This window comes from Molossus molossus, unplaced genomic scaffold, assembly GCF_014108415.1.
Source record: "Molossus molossus isolate mMolMol1 unplaced genomic scaffold, mMolMol1.p scaffold_m16_p_12, whole genome shotgun sequence".
NCBI lineage: Eukaryota > Metazoa > Chordata > Mammalia > Chiroptera > Molossidae > Molossus > Molossus molossus.
In genome coordinates, this window is record NW_023425347.1 from 65,588,376 (window position 1) to 65,611,265 (window position 22,890).

At 41.0% G+C, this 22,890-nt stretch overlaps 1 protein-coding gene across 9 annotated transcripts in view; it reads left to right on the forward strand.

Annotated features, from left to right (window-relative positions):
• ORC1 (origin recognition complex subunit 1) overlaps positions 1 to 22,890 on the forward strand; it is a 32,841-nt gene that overhangs the window by 197 nt on the left and 9,754 nt on the right. For 3 of the 9 annotated variants that reach the window (XM_036256738.1, XM_036256745.1, XM_036256747.1), the window contains exons 2-10: positions 26 to 89; positions 8,735 to 8,862; positions 10,356 to 10,534; positions 11,651 to 11,969; positions 16,831 to 17,197; positions 18,070 to 18,174; positions 19,162 to 19,357; positions 22,128 to 22,225; positions 22,777 to 22,878. In XM_036256738.1, coding sequence (XP_036112631.1) covers positions 26 to 89; positions 8,735 to 8,862; positions 10,356 to 10,534; positions 11,651 to 11,969; positions 16,831 to 17,197; positions 18,070 to 18,174; positions 19,162 to 19,357; positions 22,128 to 22,225; positions 22,777 to 22,878 — 1,558 coding nt within the window. Of the gene's footprint in view, positions 1 to 25; positions 90 to 672; positions 795 to 6,457; positions 6,556 to 7,382; positions 7,470 to 8,734; positions 8,863 to 10,355; positions 10,535 to 11,650; positions 11,970 to 12,479; positions 12,529 to 16,830; positions 17,198 to 18,069; positions 18,175 to 19,161; positions 19,358 to 22,127; positions 22,226 to 22,776; positions 22,879 to 22,890 lie in introns of those variants that run through there. The other 6 variants (XM_036256742.1, XM_036256741.1, XM_036256743.1 and 3 more) reach the window with 6 other exon arrangements.

The following is a 22,890-nucleotide window of genomic DNA, read 5'->3' on the forward strand; positions in this document are numbered from 1 at the left end:
CTCTCCACCTTTTTCCTGTTTCTAGCGAGGACCCAGTTGCGGCACCAGCACGCGTCCCTTTGGCTGCCAGAGGAATCCAGCAGATACAGGTGAGAGTTAATGCAGCTCCACGAGCTCCTGAATCAATGATGCTGGGAACTGGAGGACTTGCTCCTAGCTTCAGGAAGCTTCTGCCCGCGGTGCGTGTGGCGTCCCGCGGGCTGGAGGGGGACCTGAAGGCGCCGGGAAATGAGGAAGTTGTTATTTGTAAACTCACGCAGCCATTGATTAATTCAGCAGATACTAGGCGACCGTTAAGTACAAGGCATCGTTCTAAGCCCATTAGGAGCGTTTATTTCCCACATTCCCGATTGCTAAAACACTTTCCGCTCCTTCGGGGGCTGCGAGTTTGCAGCGGGGAAGCCGGAAGCCTACAGGAGAGAAGCGTGAGCATTCCTGCCCTCAGCGCCCAGAGACTTAGTGATGATCTCAGCCATCCCTCAGTCTACATTGCCCTTGTAAAGCTGCGCATCTTTTCCTCCTTTGAGCCTTAGTGTAGCAAACACCACAGGAAAGTAGGAACAGCAGAAGTTATTACCACATTTTACAGATGTAGCAATTGCGCCTAGAGGGAGGCTTGTCTAGGCTGTTTTTTTCAAAGCTGCTCTTAATTATCTTTTCTACTTCTTGTAGTCTAACCCTAGAATAGAAGGGCCTTCCTTCTTGATAGCTAGAAAAAGCATTGGATTTAGATGCATGAGATGGCGAGATTCTTACCCTGGTTTACTATCTGTTAAACTGCAATGATTAAATATGTAAGTTTTTTATTTCACTTGTCTGTAAAAATAGTACCCTCTTCTCTGCTGTAATGGGTGCTTGTGAATGCCATTGGAGGTGTCTGATGTGAGAACATGGTGTACCAAGTTCCTCTATAACAGGTCTTAACCGTAACAGAGGGCAGTATGTGGACTTTAGAAGGTTTATGAAACCCCTGAAATTTAATGCAAAAATTTGTGTGAATTGTATGTGAGTTTCATAACATTCAGTTAGTAAAAAAAGAAAACCAAGAACCACTGTCCCTTACAAATAGAGCAAGGGATTAAGAAAGTGAGGGCGAGAATTTACAATTTTACATTTTCTCTCTTAATCCTCAGTAATCCTAGAACAGTGCCTGGCACACAATGGGTGATTAATACATTATTGGTTGAATAAAAGGAAGGTTCTGTTGTTATTCTATATTATGGATAAGGAAACCTAGGCCCATTTGACCTCTCAGTCATGTCTGGGAAGCCTGACTTCTTGTAATAAGTACACCAGAAGTAAGCTTTCTCAGGCATATATTTAACATTATCTGCTTGTATGGTGAAGTGGTTAAGAGCAGTCATTGGAATCCAGCTACTCAGGGTTTGAATTAAGGCTGTGCCATCCTGTATAACATCGAGACAAGTTACCATCTTGAAGTGATAATAAAATCTATCTTTCAGCAAATATTCATTATTGAGAGCTTTTTGTGAACTTGATACTATGTACTAACATTTTTCTAGGATTATGGTGAGGATTAACTGAGATAAACACATACTGGCTCAATAAATATCTGCTATCATTATTTTTACTGCAGTTCCCTTATCTGTTTTCCTTGAGTGTGACCCCTGAACAGGGTGGTGTGTACGTTACATATTTCTATCTGCAACATTGAAAAGCTGTAGTAGGTATCTTCTAGAAGCCAAAGCCTTTGCTAGGCCAAGTCAGGTCTCCCATTTTACCCCATTTATCACCCCTCTTGGGGAATCTCTCTGTTGATGGTGGTTGAGATGAAATGCTGGGAGGAGGGTAAGAAAGTGGGGTAACAATACAGAAGCCTGACATCTATGATTTCCTTATGCTACCTCTTCAGAAGGACTCCTGCTTAAGTTTTTAAACTTTTAATTAAAAAATAATATACATTCAGAAAAGTGCATAAGTTGTAAATGTGCAGCTCAGTGAGTTTTTATTGTTTGAATATTTTTTACTTTATACTTTCTTTCAGTTAATCTGCCAGTTTTAGAAATAGCATGTCAATGAGTTTTCTTAGAGAATATGCCCATGTTCTAGATGCCCATGTAACCAGTATCTAGATCAAGAGACAACATGACCAACATCTCAGAAACACTCTTTCATGCTTCCTTTCAGTTACCTAGGTTACCTTCTATTCAGACTTCTAACACCATTGGTTATTTTTACCTGTTTCTTAATGTTTTATAACTGGAATAAATATAGTATGTATTCTTTTGGTATCTGATTTCTTTAGTTCATTGTTATTTTGTGAGATTTTCCTCACTTTGTGCTTGGCTTAATTTCATTGCTTTAACATGCTGCTGTGAACATTCAGGCTTATGTCTTTTGATGTTAGGTATGTTTTTCTGTTGGGTATATTGTACAGTCATCCCTCGCCACTTCGCCCTTCGACTATCGCAGTTTTTCCAATACAGTGTAGTATTTGAAAAACCGGGATAGAGTGAAGCTGCGACCGTGGAAACGCCAAGTGGCGAAGGATGACTGTATAATACATAAAGAATCCTACTTCGCGGAAATTCGTTTATCACAGTAGAGTCTGGAATTCATTAACCACGATAAACGAGGGCAACTGTATTGGAATTGTTGGGTCATGGACTTATGAATACATTTAGCTTTGGTAGATACTGCTAATTTTCCAAAGTGGTTTTGCCAATTCACATGCACCTCCAGCAGTGTATGAGTTCTGGCTGTTCTACATCCGTACCATACTTGGTATTGCCCTAATCATTTTTGCTCATTCATTTGTTCATTCACCTGTTACATGCCAACTCATAACCAAGGCCCTGGGGATGCATTTATGAACAAGATAGACAAGGTCACAGGATCTCTGCTCTTTTGAAAGTTAACATTTGAATGTGGGAAACACTAAATAAGAAAGTAATGTAATGGTCATTGCTTTGATAATAGGGTGGTGTAATAAAACATGATCCTGAGGGATGTAGGGGTGGGTGACTTTTCATTGTGTATCAGTGAAGGCCTCTGAGAAAGTTTCACTGGAGCTGAGACTTGAGCCATCCCTACAAAGATTTGCAGGAAGAGAGAATAGCAGCTGCCTAAGTCTGTGGGCACTAACAGCCTTGGTCTGTTGGAGGTTTGGAAAAGCAGGCCTGAAACAGAGTGATAGATCCAGGTGAGGCAGGTTATGTAGTAAATGTAGTACAGGCCCAAATAGTCTTCTTTCCTATACCCTCTGCCTGCTGAGCTGAGGGTGTATCACCCACACTTGCACGCATATATGCCTGTACAGTATTCCCCCCTTATCTGCAACTTCACTTTCCAAGGTTTCAGTTACCTGCTTCAACTATGGTCTGAAAATATTAAATGGAAAATTCCAGAAATACAAATTTATGGTGTGTGTGTATATATATATAAAAATCTCTTCACCTGAGGATATTTTTTTAAATCTTTATTGTTGAATGTATTACAGATGATACTCATTTTTCCCCCATTGACCCCCTACTCCCTATTCCTGCCCCCCTCCTGCCTTTTCCCACACTGTTGTCTGTATCCATTGGTTATGCATATATGCATATAAGTTCTTTGGATTATTTCTTCCCACCCCTAACCCCCTTCTCTTTGAGGTTTCTCAGTCTAGCAACCAATTTGTTCTTAATCCCTTCACCTTTTTCACCCATTCCCTCAACCTCCCTCCAATCTTCTGGCAACCAACAAAATGTTTTCTGTATCTATGAGAATGTTTCTATTCTGCCTATTCATTTTGTTTGTAGATTCCATTGTCAATAGATATGTATTCATTGCCTTTTTGTTTGTTCATATATTTTCCTTTTTCTTCAAAAAGACCCTTCAACATTTCATATAATAATGGTTTAGTGCTGATGAACTCCTTTAACTTTTTCTTGTCTGGGAAACTCTTTATGTGGTCATCGATTCTAAATGACAGCTTTGCAGGATAGAGTAATCTTGGTTGTAGGTTCTTGCTTTTCATCACTCTGAATATTTCTTGCCACTCCCTTCTGGCCTGCAAAGTTTCTTTTGAGAAATCAGCTGACAATCTTATGGGAACTCCCTTGTAGGTAACTAACTGCTTTTCTCTTGCTGCTTTTAAGATTCTTTCCTTGTCTTGAACCTTTTGCATTTTGATGATGATGTGTCTTGGTGTGGGCCTCTTGGAGTTCATCTTGTTTGGGACTCTCTGTGCTTCCTGGACTTGTATGTCTGTTTCCTTCACCAGGTTTGGGAAGTTTTCTGCCATTATCGTTTCAAATAGGTTTTCGATTTCTTGTTCTCCCTCTTCTCCTTCTGGCAGCTCAAAGATGCGAGTGTTGGCACGCTTGAAGTTGTCCCAGAAGCTCCTTACACTATCTTCATTTTTTTGGATTCTTTTTTCTTTTTGTGGTTCTGATTTGGTGTTTGTTGCTTCCTTATATTTCAAATCGATGGTTTGCTTCTTGGCTTTACCTACTCTACTATTGAATCTGTTTAAATTACTCTTTATTTCAGTTAGTGCCTTCTTCATTTCTGACTGGTCCTTTTTTATGCTCTTGAGGCCCTCACTAAGTTCGCTGAGGTTCTCACTAAGTTCATTGAACATCCTTATAAATAGTATTTTGAACTCAGCATCTGTTAGGTTGCTTATCTCCATTTTGCTTAGTTCTTTTCCTGGAGATTTTTTCTGTTCTTTCATTTGGGACCTGTTTCTTTGTCTCCTCATTTTGGCTGCCTCCCTGTGTTTGTTTCTATGTATTACTTAACAAGAGATATGGGGTTAGCTGAGACCAGATGCTCCTGGTTTGAAAGAATTTAGGAAAACCTGAAGCAGAATCCAAGACAGGCCAATCCTATGGTTAAGCAACTGGCAGCAGCTTGGGTGGGCCTGAAAGTTGGGTGGGGCGGGGCCTCAGGGAGTCACCAGGGCGGGGCAACCAGTCAGATGCTGGAGGCCCAGATATGGCGCTGTCTGCTGGCCTCCTGAGGGAAGGGCTCACCAAAGAAACAAAGGCCTCTGACTGCACATTTGTCCTGGAGAAAGCCCCTCTCCAGCCCTCGCTCCAATGCCAAACAGCTCAGTTCTTCCCTGTATGTCTCTGGGGCTGCAGCTGCCTCGGCCTCCCTGAGCCTCAGTTCCTGCTGGTTTTTCCAGCCAGAAGTCATGGGGACTTCTCTTCCTGGCACTGGAACCCTGAGCGGGTTGCCTGGTGTGGGACGGGGATCCCTCAGTCCTCAGAGAGGGTGTCCCTCCTGATTTTTATCTGCCACACGTGGGTGTGGGACCAACCTGTCTGCCTCCACCCCTCCTACCAGTCTCAATGTGGCTGCTTCTTTAATTTCGTAGTTGTAGGACTTCCATTCAGCTTGATTTTAGGCAGTTTTGAATGATGGTTGTTCTGTAGTTTAGTTGTAACTTTGATGTGGTTGTGGGAGGACGTGATAACCGCGTTTACCTACGCCGCCATCTTGAAAAGTCTCCCGAGGACTTTTTCCTCAGATAGAGCGGGAGGAAGGGAGAGAGGAAGAGAGAGAGAGAAACATCAGCATGAGAGACACACATCGACTGGTTGCCACCCACACAACCCCATCAAATGGCAACTGAGGTACATGCCCTAAGCCAGAACCGAACCCAGGACTCTTCTGGCCCGCCAGCTGATGTTCTACCCGACGAGCCAAACCGACCAGGGCCAAATTTATGTTTTAAATTGCACATAGTACCGGGTAGCATAGTGAAATCTTGCACAGTCCTTCTCTAGACTGCCTAGGACTGAATCATCCTTTGTCCAGTGAGTGTATCCAGGCTGTATGAGCTATCCACCCATTAGCCTGTTTAGTTATCAGATTGGTTATCAGCTATTTTGAGAGAGAGACCACATTCATATAACTTAATATTATAGTACATTGTTATAATTTTTCTGTTTTATTGTTGTTAATTTCTTACTGTGCCTAATTTATAAATTTAACTTTATCATAGTTATGTATATATAGGAAAGAACAGTATATATGTATAGAGTTGGGTATCCATGGTTTCAGGCATCCACTGGGGATCTTCAAACTTATCCCCTGCAGAAAAGGGAAACTACCATACTGGTTTCATTGACCATAACTCATGTCCTCTTAGAAAAAAAATGTTAAATTTTATCTTGACTTGGTTTTAAAGGATTCCTGCTTTAGTTAGCTAAAATATGGTGGGGATTTAAAAGAGTTGAGAGTATGGATTTGATGCCTTAAGTAGACATGCATACCTTATTGATATGGGGATGGTCCTTCTGTATGCCAGTTTTTGGTTTGTAAATCATTGTGCCAGTGCAATTAAATATAGTCAAAGTGACAAATCAGGCCATTTATCCTATAATTATATTATTTAAGAGTTGTAGAAAGTTTGCTGAGAGATACCAGTTTGCTGCAAAGCACTCTCGGTGATAATTATAGTTTTTTTAAGACAGAGCTTAGTGAGTAATCTTTTGTATCTCAGAGCCTATTTTCCTGATTCATTGTGGGAAGGTGTCAAGTTTCGAGTTTACTTCTGACAGTTCTGTGTTACATCATCTGTTAAAGGGACATATATTGAAGGTAAGTTAGTGTTACATATTTCCTTGGACATTTATTGAGTCAAACACTTTTACTAATTTTTATCAAAAGATTATATAAATCCAAATTCATTTTTTACTTGAACACAATCTTCTACTTGTTTTTACTCATCAGTTCTTTTTGCTGTTTGTTCATTTCTATGATGTGCTCAATAGAAATTAGATTGATTCTAATAGTACTATGTTGTGAATTATACTCTTGATATTAATAATAGCAATCATTCAGGCATTATTTATAAGCTGAATATTTACTAATAACTATCTTCCTTCCTTTTTGCTAATTAGTTTCCATAAAGTATACTAAAAAATATCTTTTTTAAAAGTAGGAAACTTATGGGTCAAAATGTTCCCAAGTAGAATGTAGGACATAATACTACTGAACTTTAGGAAACCAGCTTGTTTAATCAGGATGCTAATATACTACCCTGATTCTTTTGTTTTCCACATACACTGCAATTATTGTTCCCACTATCAGTAATTCAGAGTGATTTACCCCAGTTCAAATTTTAGCTCCATAAGAAAAGCATTGAATTTAGAGGAAAGACTCGTTTTCTTATGTATATATTATTTTTTAAATTACAGTTGACATTTAATATTATATTAGTTTCAATTGTACAGCATAGTTGTGTGGTTAGACATGTATTTAAGGCTTATTTTCTTGATTATTTAAACTTAATAGGTTGGCATTATTATTAGGACTAATAGATTACAGTTTCCAAATTTTAAAGAGGATTGGCATGTTTGGATTTTTTGTTCACATTTTTGTTTTTGTCAATAAAAGCGTCTTTTTTTCCGTGTACTTTAATACAGGCATTTCTTTTCAGCTATTCAAAATACTTATCTAGGACCCATTAGCTGCAAAGAAAAGTACCTCTTACAACTGTCGGAGCAATATAAGTTAGTGACACTTCTTTTTCCTTTAATCTAAGTGGAAAATATATATTTGATAAAACCCATTGTTATTTCCCCAAGTGCCTCTTGCATATTTTTGCCTCCATCTCTTGAAATCCCTCCTTTCATTCCATTTTATCAATATCGGCTCATTATTCAGTATTTAGTGCAGAAACCCATGTAGGAAGCCCTTCTTCCCTGAATAGCCACAAAACCTGGTTCTCTAACTTGCAGTAGTCTCTCTGGCTCTTTGCACTATTTTGTCCTTTAGTGCATTTATAGTTTACCCCTTTCTAGATTATAAGTGTTATAAAGACACTTACAACCAACCACTGTATCACTGTTTTAGTTTCAAGTTGTTAGAGGTTCCATACCTAAAACTGTACCTTATACCTAGTAAGTACTTCTAAACATTTATAGTTTCAATTCTTACACATTGACTCTCCTGTTTCCCTGGATAGGAAGAGATATGCATAGTACAAGATATACAAAGGTGATAATAAGTTGCTTATGCTTGATCTTCATAGAGCTATGCTTGTTCTTCATAGAGCTTGACTTTTTCCTCAAAAAAAAGTTTTCTAAGTCTAAAATGTGTGGGAGTGTAGCTGGGGAAGAAAAGAAGATTGAACTCATTAAAAGCAGGGATTGTATCCTAGAATCCATCGAAGCATTTTCATATTAAATCGGAGTTAGTGATTTTTACACAGGAGCCATGACATACTGCCCTACAAGGCTGAAGACCAGACAGACTTATTTGTGGGTTGTCAGCCCGTTGTAAGGAGAGGTTTTGTTTGATGCAAAAAGATGGTAGCATAAATATAGTAGTTAGTGATAAAGGAATACATTGTCAGGTTAATAAAATATGATATGTATGACAATGACATATCCAAATAAGGTAGATTCGATGTAATTCTGCTAATAACAGGTAGCGTTAGATATTGTTACTGTGTCCTTCCAGCCCTAGAGATCCCTGATTAATTTGATATTATTGGGCAGCCTTTGGAAGCCTTTGTTCTTCGTTAATAACTAAGAGAAGTAGGGTTCATATTAAGGCTTCTGGATTAATCATTCATACTAAAACAATTCATTCAACCCATTTTGTCTTCTCTTGCATAGAACTAGAGAATTGGTTCTGCAGTAGGAGAATTGGTCAGCAAAGAGAAACTATTGGGATATTCCAGTTGGGGAGCACTTTTCTTTGTGCCCAGAGGGTCTGAAGAGCTTGGCTCACCCTAAGTGATTTCCTAACATGTTTCTCTGTTACTTCTTAGAGAAATGAATGTGACATCAAAAGGCTGTTCGACTGAGATTCACATCCAAGTTGGACAGTTTGTGTTGGTTGAAAGGGATGATGATGAAAATCCAAATGTTGCTAAATTGATTGAGCTGTTTGAAGATGGTGAGTTTTGGGTTGGAATGAGAACCATTCCTTGTCATGAATAATTGGGAGATGCCAGGTGGTGGGGAAGTGGGGGTAGTTATTCATTCCTCTGTTCACGGTAGCTTATAGGGTGTGAGCCCTAAATTCTGAGGTGGGGTAAATTTAGCACTAGCTATACCTTCTTTTATCTAGTGAACTTCCTTACTCTCTAGAGCAGTAGTGAATAAAATGGGGTCGGAGGGCTGTAGCTCAAGAATTTAGCTTTTCTATTATTTTTGAGTGGGTAAGAATGGCCATTAAGGCAGGATCTTTGGAATGGAGCAAAAGGATGAATTTGGGAAGAAGGGGGAAGAAACAAATAGATGATTTGCTCTTTGATACAGACTTGTCCTTTAATTTTCACATGAGGAAGTTAGTAATGAATTTTACACATTTAAATTCTTAGTGTGAGAAGGAGGTAAGTTGGATTGGTATGAGTTGATGTTCAGTCAATAAAACAAAAAGGAAGAACAAAAGGGAAGATAGTGTTAACCAAAGCCTGCAAGTACACACTCACTACTTCAGCTGATTCTCTGAGCTTTAACCTTCTGTAAAGCAGAGAAGAGCACAGAAAAGTGAGAATGGGGAGAACTCCAAAAGGAGCATTAAGAAGAATTTGAAATTACACAAAACTGCCTATTCTAAGAGCTAGAAAAGGAATGACAGTTAGTTAGTCCTTTGGTAGTTTGGATGCCTAAAAGGTACTGATAGAGTGAGTGGATAAAGATGTTTTTACATTACCTAGATAGGAAGGGTATTTGACAAGTCTGGAGGAAACCTGTCAAACTAATATTCACGACTAGGAGCATCTCAGCAGTATGAACTTCTGTATTTGCAGTATGGGCCCTTGTGTACAGATTTTAGAATCTTTGTGGGGTGCTTCAGTCTTTCTCTGAAGAGAGCTAAGGAAGAAAAGAGGCAATGATGATGATGGCACTAGAGTGTTTGTCTTTCTACTCAGAGCAAATGCTGGTATGGAATGATATTAGTGGTGTAGTACAATGATGAAACTGGAAATTACAAGCATATGTTTGCCAAAAGCATCTCAGTGGCTGATGCTCTAATTCTTGACAGGATTTTTGTTTTTCTGCTATTTGATGGCTTCTTTATAATCACTGATTTGTAAGATTTATTCAGTGCCCTTGATTAGAATTGCTCCTCTCAAATGCCTTGTAACTTTTGATGACTGATAGCCACCATTAGGAAGTGGAGCAAAGTGAAAAGAACATGGGTGCTGGGTTGAGTCAGATTGTTGCTGGTTGATCTTGTGACCACAAATTATTTAAGGTCCCTGTAACTCGATTATTTTGCCTGTATAAGGGTGATAGCCATAGTCCCTACATTGTAAGGTTATTATGAAGATTAAAAATAATATGTTAATCAGGTGCTTAGCACAGTGCCTGACATAAGAAGTGCTTAACATAATGTTCTAACATTTTCTTAATTTTCCTTTTTCTACCTATCCCTCCTAGATTCTGAACCTCATTTCAAGAAACGTGCTCGAGTGCAGTGGTTTATTCGATTCTGTGAAATCCCTGTTCATAAACAGCATTTGTTGGGTCGGAGGCCTGATGCACAGGAGATATTCTGGTATGATTACCCTGCCTGTGACAGCAACATCAATGCCGAGACCATCACTGGCCCTGTGAGAGTAGGTGATGCCTTGATTTGCAGTTCTATCTTGAAGCTTATTTCTGTCTGCCTCCTAAACTGCATGACCTTAAGATATTACTGACTCTAATTTACCCCACAGAAATGAGTTTTTTGCTATTGTCATCTTTTGTGCTTGTCTGCCTATTTCATTTCAACTGATATTTACTGAGAGCACTTATCATATGTTAGGAGCCTCCTGGAGGGAGTAACATTTAAGTTGTGACCTCAGAGATGAGCAGAATTAGCAAACGTACCGCAGTGGGAAATTGTGTTTAGCTATGATTGTGGTAGGCATGAAGCATTGCTTAAACGAGGACTTCACATTCAGTAAATCAGTACAAAAAGTGCTGGTTACTACAGGTAAATTCGAGTTATGGGATTTTATGATAAATCAAGTTCCAAAGAGCTGTAGGCTGAATTGAGGCACTGGTTTGGAGACTAAGATATGGGTTATTCCTCAAGCTACTTCAGGCTCAAAATGAGAGATCATGGTGTGAAGTGTGGTCTCATGGTGGTTTAATTGGTAGGACAGAGACTTTGGTCTGGCATGATTATAGTCAGATTTTTTTCCGATCTGGGCCCAGAGTGAAGAAATGAAAGGCAGATGTAGAAGTTGAAGCAGAAGATGGGTAGATTTGGAAAGGCAGAGAGGGAAGAGGGTGTTTAGACAGGCGCACAATGGTGAGCTGTACTATGAAAAGCCAAGCCTGAGTAGTGATGGAAGACCATTTTGAAGAATATTGACCACTCGGAAGGTAAAATGGGGCCAGATTTTAGAAGGCATTGAAATTTGGTTTGAGTAATCTGATCTTGCTGTAGTGGGGAGTCATTATAGACTATTGATCAGTGGAGCATGCTTAGAGAAGTTTTTGTGGAGAAATTTGACATGGCTGATGAGAATGACCTGGAAAAGAGAGAAACATGGGGTGTGAATATCAGTGAGGAGGAGTCTGTAGAAATATGCTGTGCCATGGCTATGCCTCTTTAGTTTGGAAGGGGAATGTTCCAGGTAAGGATGCAGAGTTAAATGCTTTTTGATCATAGCTATCATGGAGCATTCCTTGGCTATTTTAGTTCTCATTTCTTCCTATTCACTTATACTTTCCAAATTCAGGTGGTAGCTTTAGCTCCAGATGAAGTATTACCTACGGATCTGAAAAATGAGAAGACACTCTTTGTGAAACTATCTTGGAATGAGAAGAACTTCAAACCACTATCCCCAGAGCTATTTGCAGAGTTGGATAAGCTACAAGAAGGCAGTCCTAGATGCCAGAAGCCCATGGAAGCCAAGAGTAACAGCATAGAAAGCCCTTCTTGGACCACAGCAAAGCATGTGGTCAAAAGGATTGAATTGAGGCACTCCACCTCCAAATCTCACCAAATTCCTACCCATCCTGTTACCCCAAGGGCAAGGAAGAGGCTAGAACTTAGCAGTAAGTGTGGAATGGGTCACAGTGGGCAGTATTGAAGCTAAAGGAATAAGATAAAATACATATATGTTTTTAATCCTCACCCAAGAATATTTTTTCAAATATCTTCAGATAGTAGGAGGGGGAGAGAGAGAGAAACACATTGATGTGGGAGAGCCCATTGACTGGCTGCCTCCTACACGACCCCAACCAGGGCCGGGGACAAGCTGCAACTGAAGTACATCCCTTTGGCTGGAATCAAACCCATGACTCTTTGGTCTGCGGGCCAACATACTAACCACTGAGCCAAGCCAGCCAGGGCTAAGATAAAATATTAATTCATACTACAGTATTAAGTTAGTGCAGCAATGGGCTAGGTACTGATTGGTTACTTGTTGAAGTACACATAACATAAAATTTACCATTTTCAGTGTACAGTTTAGTGGCATTAAATATATTCACATTGTTAAACAACCATCTTCATTATATTCCAACCATTAAACAGTAACTCCTCATTCCCCCATTCTTTGCCAGCCACCATTCTACTTTCTGTCTCTGAATTTGACCACTCAAGATACTTCATGTAAGTGCAATCATACAGTATTGTCCTCTTCTGACTGGTTTATTTAAGTTAGAATAATGTCCTCAGGGTTTATCCATGTCAAAATTCCCTGTCTTTTTAAGGCTGAAATAATATTTCATTGTATGTATGTACATACCACATTTTATTTATCCAGCCATCTGTGATGGACATTTGGGTTGCTTTCACATTTTGGCTATTGAGACTAACGCTGCTATGAATACAGGTACACAGATATCTGCTTAAGTCCCTGCTTTCATTTTGGATATATACAAAGAAGTGGAATTGCTGGATCATACGGGAGTTCTGTTTGTAATATTTTGAGGAATCACTGTACTGTTTTCCATAGCAGCTGTACCATTTTACATTCTCACCAACAGTGTACAAGGGTTCCAATTTCTCCACCTCTTTAACACTTGATATTTATTTTTTATCCTCAATCGAGGACATTTTCTCATTTCTTGTTCAGATAGAGTGGGAGGGAGAGAGAGAGAGAGAGAGAGAGAAACATCAACATGAAAGGGAAACATCAAGTGGTTGCCACCCGCACAACCCAACCAGGGCCAGGGACAAACTGCAACCGAGGTACGCGTCCTTGGGGGGAACTGAACCCAGGTCTCTCTGGACTGCAGGCCGACGCTCTCACCCCTGAGCAAAACCAGCCAGGGCATTATTTTTTTGTTTTTAATAGTAGCCATCCTAATAGGTGTGAGATAGTATGTTGTTACATTTTTCTGTGATTAGTGATACTGAGCTCTGTAAATGAGCTATTTCTTCAAGACCTCTGCTACTAAGGTGACATTGCTTTTAGATCCCTAATGGAAGAGTTAAGAGACATATATATTTTAAAACTCTTGAAATCATACTGATACTTCTTGTTTATAGACAACAGGGCTCTTACCCTTCTTCCCCTAGTACATGGTTGTATCACCCTTCTTTAGGGAGAAGAGCCCTGGTTCCCAGGAGCAAACCTGATACACACGAATTTCACAGTACCTATACCAATACTACCACCAGCAGTAAACTTACCAAGTAAAAGTTAAAAATTAATTTGCATTGCTTAATGCCTTTAGAATATATTCCACTGAGGAAGTAAATTTTTAAATTTAAATTTAATTTTTTTCTTCTGATGTTTATATTATTGGTGATATACAGTTAGGTTCTTTTATTTCTGTTCGTGTTCAAAGACCTGTAAGATCTGGCCCTTTCTTTCATGCTCTATCTCAAAAGCCATCTTTATTAGCACTTAGGTGCTTTAGGACAATTATTTTACTTCACATTATAGACATCCATGTATATCATTTCCCCTTGTGGTTGGGGACCAGGATTGTCTCGTTCAACCTTGTTTTCTCTGAGCACCTGGCACATACCTTACCATTTTTATTTTATTTTATTTTTCTGTTGAACTGTTTTTTGGTTTTATTTTGTGGTTTTTTTGTTGTTTTTTTTAGTTTTTCTTAATCTTTATTGTTGAATGTATTACAGATGTTCCTCATTTTTCCCCCATTGACCCCCTACTCCCCACTCCCGTCCCCCTCCTTCCTTTTCCCACACTGTTGTCTGTGTCCATTGGTTATGCATATATGCATATAAGTCCTTTGGTTTATTTCTTCCCACCCCCCAACCCCCCTTCCCTTTGGGGTTTGTCAGTCTAGCAACCAATTTGTACTTCTTAATCCCTTCACCTTTTTCATCCATTCCCCCAAACCCCCTCCCATCTGGCAACCAACAAAATGTTCTGTTTCTATGAGAATGTTTCTGTTCTGCTTGTTCATTTTGTTTGTAGATTCAATTGTCGGTATGTATTCATTGCCATTTTGTTCATATTTTTTTTTTTTTTTTTATCCTCACTCGAGGACATTTTTCCATTTTTTTGTTCAGACAGAGTGGGAAGGAGAAAGAGAAAGAGAGAGAGAAACATCGATGTGAAAAGGACACATCAAGTGGCTGCCACCCGCCCAACCAACAGGGCCAGGGACATACTGCAACCGAGGTACGTGCCCTTAGCGGGAACCACACCCAGGTCTCTCTGGACCCCAGGCCGACGCTCTAACCGCTGAGCCAAGCTGGCCAGGGCTGTTCGTTCATATTTTTTATCTTTTTCTCCAAGAAGACCCTTCAACATTTCATATAATAATGGTTTGGTGGTGATGAACTCCTTTAGCTTTTTCTTGTCTGGGAAACTCTTTATGTGGTCATCGATTCTAAATGACAGCTTTGCAGGATAGAGTAATCTTGGTTGTAGCTTCTTGCTTTTCATCACTCTGAATATTTCTTGCCACTCCCTTCTGGCCTGCAAAGTTTGTTTTGGGAAATCAGCTGACAGTCTTATGGGAACTCTCTTGTAGATAACTAACTGCTTTTCTCTTGCTGCTTTTAAGATTCTCTCTTTGTCTTGAACCTTTTGCATTTTGATGATGATGTGTCTTGGTGTGGGCCTCTTGGAGTTCATCTTATTTGGGACTCTCTGTGCTTCCTGGACTTGTATGTCTGTTTCCTTTACCAAGTTTGGGAAGTTTTCTGCCATTATTGTTTCAAATAGATTTTCGATTTCTTGTTCTCTCTCTTCTTTTTCTGGCACCCCCAAGATGCGAATGTTGGCATGCTTGAAGTTGTCCCAGAAGCTCCTTACACTATCTTCATTTTTTTGGATTCTTTTTTCTTTTTGCTGTTCTGATTGGGTGTTTTTTGCTTCCTTATATTTCAAGTCAATGATTTGCTTCTTGGCTTTACCTACTCTACTATTGAATCTGTGTAAATTATTCTTTATTTCAGTTAGTGCCTCCTTCATTTCTGACTGGTTCGATTTTATGCTCTTGAGGTCCTCACTAAGTCCGCTGAGGTTCTCACTAAGTCCATTGAGTATTCTTATAAGCAGTGTTTTGAACTTGGCATCTGTTAGGTTGCGGATCTCTATTTCGCTTAGTTCTTTTCCTAGGGTTTTGTTCTGTTCTTTCATTTGGGACCTGTTTCTTTGTCTCCTCATTTTGGCTTCCTCCCTGTGTTTGTTTCTATGTATTACTTAACGAGAGATATGGGGCTAGCTGAGACCAGATGCTGCTTGTTGGAAAGAATTTAGGAAAACCTGAAACAGGATCCAAGACAGGCCAATCCTAGGGTTAACCAACTGGCAACAGCTTGGGTGGGCCTGAAAGTTGGGTGGGGCGGGGCCTCAGGGAATCACCAGGGTGGGGCAACCAGTGTGGGCCAGGTTGCTGGAGCCCCAGGGAAGGGCTCACCAAAGGAACAAAGGCCTCTGACTGCACTTCTGTCCCCGAGAAAGTCCCCTCTCCAGCCCTCGCTTCAGTGCCGAACAGCTCAGTTCTTCCTGTATGTCTCTGGCGCCCCTCGAGCTGCCTCCCCTCCAAGCTTAGAAGAGGGAGTCCTATAAGTCTGTGCGCGCGGGCCCTTTAAGGAGCTGCCTGGGGCTTCGACCGCCTCAGCCTCCCTGAGCCTCAGTTCCCGCTGGCTTTTCCAGCCAGAAGTTCTGGGGATTCTTCCTAGCACTGGAACCCTGAGCGAGGCACCTGGTGTGGGACTGGGACCCCTCAGTCCTCAAGGAGGACCTTCCCAGCCGAGGTATTTTCCTGATTTTTATCCAGCCCCTTCGCTTCCGCCCCTCCTATCAGTCTCTATGTGACTGCTTCTTTAATTCCATAGTTGTAGGACTTCCATTCAGCTTGATTTCAGGCGGTTTTGAATGACGGTTTCTGTAGTTTAGTTGTAACTTTGATGTGGTTGTGGGAGGACGCGAGACCGCATTTACCTACCCGCCATCTTGACCGGAAGTTCCACATACCTTACCATTTTAACAGTTCAGTTGACATCTGTGAATGGTGCCTGTGGTCATGGTGAGAGGAGCAAATTCTAACGCAGTTCTGTGTATTCACTGAAAAGAGCTGGTAGCCTCCAGGAATCCATCTTCTCTCTATTGGTAGATTTAATCTGATCTAAAAAAAATCTAGGCCTTGGTGTTATTCAACAGAGCCACTGGAATAAGATTTTCAAATGCTGTTGAATGGGGGCTGAGGATGTGCATTACTTCAGAGAGGTCTGAATAAACATACATCTACAAAAGCTGACTTAATAGTTGACTTATGGTTCTAGCTAGGAAAAGCACCCATGGAATTTAGGAGAGAGACTAAAAATAATATAGCTACGTGGCTTAGGGGAAAAATTCATAATATGGATAACGCATGTCTGTGGATAACTTCAGTGGATGGATTTAGCTATAATTAGATTAGGGGTGTGTATGGTGCTGGTTATAAAACTTATAAATGGTCTGGTGATCTTTCTTGGACCTAGGTTTCCCAATGACACCTAACAGTGGGATTTCCCATCAGACTTCATGCACATCTTTGGATTCTCCCAGAAGAACTAAACGGAAAGTAGCCTCTGAGATCACCTCACCTTGTAAGAGATCTCAGCCTGATGGACTTCAGACCTCATTTGCAGCTCTGAAAGCCCCAAAGAAAACTGGGGAGATTCTATGCTCTTGTGTTGAGCAGGACAAGAAGGCTTCACCTGAATGTCACATGATCCTGAGAACCCGGGTCCCAGCTTTGAAAACCACAGAGATTAGTGAGAAAATAACACTGGACCCTGTCAGAGGGGGAAAGAAATCCTTGGTGGTGCCTTCTGTGATTCTGAAACCAGTAAAGATAAAAAAGAGGTGACCAGGACATTACCCTCCTCCCATAGAGCAAATCCAAATGGTTTATGTGATATGAAATATGTGGGTAACAGTAGATAAAGTTAGAGCAATGGGTTGCAAATCTGAACGTGTCAGAATCACCAGGAATTTTTTCAAAATACAGATTTCTGAGCCTCTTTCCAGGAATACTGCATCAATCTCCAAATGTTGGGCCCAAGAATCTGCATTTTTTAAATGTTCTTTGGGTGATTCTGGTATACTCAGCCACCCTGTGGGGAGCACTGCTTCAAAAGACAATTTCCCAAACCTGAATTGCTTCATAGTCCTGGATTTTGTTACTTGCTGTGTTTCTTTGCCACATTTTAACAGCCTTTTTTTTTTTTAGTTTTTTGTGTTTTTTTTAAATAGAAACCATTCTCAAATACATGTAGTACAAGAAGATAAGCACCTAGAACAAAGTTTACAGTTTGACACTATACAGTGTTTGTAAATAATAGACTGCACAAATAATGTGAGAAGCCAGAAACTAGATATTTCAGTGTTCCCTGCTCAGAAGCTCTAGCACCCAGATCATACAAATGCTTTGTATTTATAGCTACATTTTGCTAACCTTGAGCTGGGTGGACTGTGAAGTCATGGATATGTCAGAAAGAAAAAAGGAAAAGAAACAGAGTGGGGTTAGTATATTCTGGTCTCTAGTTGGGTGGTGAGTCTGATTTAAATGGTAAGCTTTAAGCATATGTTGATCTCTGGGTTTGGGTCAAACTTCAGTTATAAACTTTTTAACAAAGTGATTATCTCCTGTAAAAGGAATAGGAGCAAATCAGGCCACCTGACTATCTTCTAGTGCCAAAAACTGCCTTCTGTAACCTTGCTGTGATATCTCGCAGGGAGGCACAGAAAACAGAAGCACAGGAAGAAGCTACCTCTGTTCCCCATCGTATCCTCAGAAAGAGTTCTCGCTTGACTTTGAATCGAATTAGGCAGCAGCTTCGGTAAGAGTGCTCCTTGGGAGGCAGAAAAACGATTATCACTGCCATCTATGATATCTATAATCCAGCCATATATAGTTGTAATTTGCTATTCCATTGAAATTCATCTTTGTATCTATTATGTCTGGAATTATGTTAATTTCACATAAATGTCATAGTTAGGGGCATAGGTGGCTCTCAGGGCCCCATAATCATACCTAGCAAGACTAGAGGGATGCCTAGATGCATGAACTTTGATTCTTTTTTTTTTTTTTTTTTAATCCTCACTCGAGAATAGTTTTTCATTGATTTTCAGATAGAGTGGGAGGGAGGGAGAGGAGAGATAGAAAAACATCAATGTGAGAGACACATCGATTGGTTGCCTCCCACACAACCCCACCCAGTGCCGGGAAATGAACTGAAGTACGTGCCCTTGACCAGAATCTAACCTGCAACTCTGGTCCACGGGCTGACGCTCTAACCAATGAGCCAAACCGACCAGGGCTGAACTTTGATTCTTACTGTCTTGGATTGAAACTGAAGTTATGTAACTTTTTTTGTTGTTGTTAATCCTCACCCAGGCATATTTTTTCCATTGGTTTTTAGATAGAATGGCAGGAAGGGAGGGACGGAGGGAGAGAGCCACACATTGATGGGTTGTCTCCCATATAACCCTATCCTGGCTGGGGATCGAACCTGCAACCCAGGTATGTGCCCTTGACTGCGATTCGAACTCGTGACTCTTTGGTCTGCAGGCCAATGCTCTAAGCACTTAGCCAAACCGGCCAGGGCACATAACCTTTCTAAGCCTCAGTTTTCTTATCTGTAAAATGGGAATAGTGATGTACAAATCACAATATAAATAAAGCCCTTAGCAGAATACTTCAGTAGCAAGCAAGCAGAGCACATCTTAGGAGAAACTGCAACACCTCTAATCCACACTGACCTGTTAGGGCACTTCTGATTTAGACTTTAAACACTGAATATCAGAAATTGTGTCCCACCATTCAGGTTTTTAGGTAACAGTAAAGGTGACGAAGAAGAAGAAGAATTTCTGCCGGCAGCAGAGATTTCAGACTCTAACAGTGCGAAGGAAGAAGTTTCTACACAACCCCTTCCAAGGAGAACACGCAGTTATGTATCCAGGAACCTACGCTCTTCCGTGAAGTCATCCTTACACACCCCCTCCAAAACACCAAAGAAAACTGTAAGCTTCTTTTAGCTTTATTTTTCAAGGAAGCATCCCTCTCAATTTAAAAAAGGTGGCCCTGGCCTGTTTGGCTCAGCAGTTAGAGCGTCAGCCCACAGACCAATGAATCGTGGGTTCAATTCCAGTCCAGGGCACATATCTTGGTGTGGTCCATTCCTGGCCCTGCAGGAGGTAACCAGTCGATGTTTTGCTCCCTCCCTCCCACTTACCCGAAGAAAATGGAAAAATATCCTTGGATGAGGATTTTTTTTAAAAAGGTGATGGCTGGGATCACACTAATAGTATACTAGATTCTGAGCACATGTCTGTTAATATTCAAAGCTCTTACTCTTGGAATATTCATGAACCCTAGGGCTGAAAAATAAACCAGTAGTTAGTGATTTTTGAGTCCAGGTTTCTTATAAGATACAGAACCAAATGGCCAAGAGCTGAACTTCCAGAGAGGACAGGAACCGGCACTTTGTCCTTGCATTTCCCACAAAACCCAGCAGAATGCTTTGTGCATAATCAGTGCTCAGTGGTTATTGAATCCAAGGCTATTGAGCCATGTTGTTGGTTTTGTGCTGAGACAGGCCAGTAAGACAGGACAGGTGGAGTAGGGAAACGGAAACTGAGACAGATAGCCAAACAAACTGGCTAAGTAATATATAGGCAGATACAGAAATAACATCTAGACCTCAGTTATATTTCAGCTCCAGGCACAGAAAAGTAGCCAAACCAGGTGAGCTTTCCCAGCTTCAGTGACTAATGACCCCCTAGGTACTGACCTATCAGAGACCATGACCCTGAAAGAGCACACCCGGAAAACTGATGACTATTCTGCTGAAACTCTCCCCTGAGACCTCCCCTAAGATTCTAGCCTGCAAGCTAGACAAAGGATCTAGTGAGCGCTCTTTCTCTGGGGAGCAACCTGGGCCATTCCCTACCCCCTCTTCTTCATAGGCATGCATCTCCTAAACTCTTTCCTCACTTGCATCCAGGGGAGCAATGGGCAGCAGCAGCTTGTCCCAGGCTAATCCCCTGAACCTGTTCCCAAGGTCCCCTTTTCTGTGACTTTCCAGTGAATTAAGGCACTCCAGCCTAGACTCTTCTGTTACTTCTATGCTAATCCCTTCCTTGTTTCATTGTTCTCAGCTTTAATAAACGTACCCTCATAGTCACTTGGACTCGTGCTATGAAGTTTTTCCTGCACGAAGTCAACCCACATGCTACTGGCTGGCCCTAGGCAGACCTGCTCAGGGTCAGCTCACCTGTCCCATAACAGTGCCACTTGATACACCTGAAAAACAGGGAACTCTACTCAGGTATTGGTAAAGGTTTGTGTAATGGGAAGAGAATGATGAGTGTCTCTTCTGCTTCCGGTGGAACTTTAGCAGAACAGTGAAAGATATTAAGAAGAATCTTCCCTTGTTCAGATGTATTTGAGAAATGTTTGGATTACATAGTTAAATTGGTTTCATTCTCACATGACTTCCCAAGGCCGTTAACTTATTAATGTTATTGCAATCTTCAAATAGACCATTAGAATCTGAGTCTTTGACCAGTTAACTTTTCTTTCATGGAGTTTAATGTTCTTTGGAACACCCCTAGGGAAGGGAATTCAATAGATCACTTTTGGGCCTGAGGCGGTCTTACCCGGAATTCTTTATTATGTATATATCTCACCTACTTTCTGGTTTGATTGCATCTCCTGGGTCCCACCCGGAGGAAGAGATTTAGGGTATGAGAGTTAGTATGCTAAAAAGTCCATCAAATTTTTGATATTTTCTGAGAGGTTTTGTTCCTCTTTTCCTGTTCTGTCAGTTAAGTGGTCTGAGTGCTTCCTGCTTGAGGAAGAGGTGGAGAGATTGTTATCACTCTATAGCCTGGCTAGAAGCAGAGGGTGGGTAGGTGAAATGCCCCTGCAGAAGGGAGTGCTTTGTGGAAACACCATGAAGAATGGGTGGCAGGCCTGCTCTAGGGAGCCAGGAGCAAGGAGAACAGGGCTTTAGTGTAGAGTGTGCAGTGGCCCTGGGGTTTGGAGTGGAAAAGTCTAGCGAGGTTTCTCCAAATACTGTACTATACTATGGAAGTACTGAGCTCAAGTGTAACCTTTTTTTTTTAATCCTCTCCTGAGGACATTTTTCCATTTTTTGTTCAGATAGAGTGGGAGGGAGAGAGAGAGAGAGAAACATTGATGTGAAAGGGACACATTGAGTGGCTGCCACCTGCACGACCAACCAGGGCCGGGGACAAACTGCAACTGAGGTACGTGCCCTTAGCGGGAATCAAACCCGGGTCTCTTGGGACCGCAGGCCGACACTCTAACCGCTGAGCCAAACCGGCCAGGGCTTAACCATATTTATAAACAAATCTAGAAGGAGGATCCTATTAATCAAACCCAGTTTATGCCTCCTACTCTACCCTATGTTTGGGCAGAGTAGTTAGGATTTCTTCATAATTTCTTGTCTTTCTTTCAAAGTAATATTTTATTTTTAAATAGTATTTAATCCATACTTTCATTTATTCTCCCCCTAGATTGACATTGTTTTCAAATCCTAGAAAAAAGAAATTGTTTGGACTATGAACAAAGAAAGTGATATGAGGAGAAAGAGGGAGAATCTTGGTACTTTATACATAAAAGAACTAAGGAATTTACCACCTCTCTTTTTAGCAGATCATCAGGAATCAGATTGGCTGATGTGTCCTGAATAGTGTTTTGCTTTGTTGTTGTTGTTTTTCTGAAATATGTTCTCTCTCTCTCTCTCTCTCTCTTTTTTTAAAACAGCCCAAGCCTAGAATGCCACCTTGTGCCACTCCCCAGATCCGCAGCAGAAACCTGGCTGCTCAGGGCCCGGCCAATGTGCTAGAGGAAGCCCGGCTAAGGTAACACTGCTCGTGGGCCCCTTTCAAAGAGAAAGAAATGGGCCTCTGCTTTCATTCACATGAAGCGAGAGTAAAATGAACATGTGTATTTAGAGAGAAGAAACCTCTCAAGTAGTGTCTGGGTCAGCTAATGTGGACCAGTTCTAGAAGGAGTAACCTTCCAGTCTACTGCCATCATTTTCCCAGGAATGGAACATGATTGGTCAGTACACTACTTCGCAGTTATAGTACCCTTTAGAACTATGTTGGGACTTTTTCAAAATGAGCCTACATTCTGCCAGAAATCAGCGGAATCAGAATCTCTTATGGGATGAGGTCCAGCCATGTGATTTGGGGAAAGCTTCCCAGTGACATGTACCCTTGGTTAGAACAATTGAGTTGGTGATTCGAGTGGAGAAAGGATTATGGGGCTACATGAAGAGATCTGAGAAAGAAGACATTCCCTTGGATTTGTGATTAAGGTTTTGTATAGAAACTATAACTAAGTCTTTTCCATTTATTATTGAGTAGATGGTGAAATGCTTCTAAAGTCCCCCTTTCCCCTTATTTAGTCTGCATGTTTCTGCTGTACCCGACTCTCTTCCCTGTCGGGAAAAGGAATTCCAGGATATCTACAACTTTGTGGAAAGCAAACTCCTTGATCATACTGGAGGGTAAGTCATGCT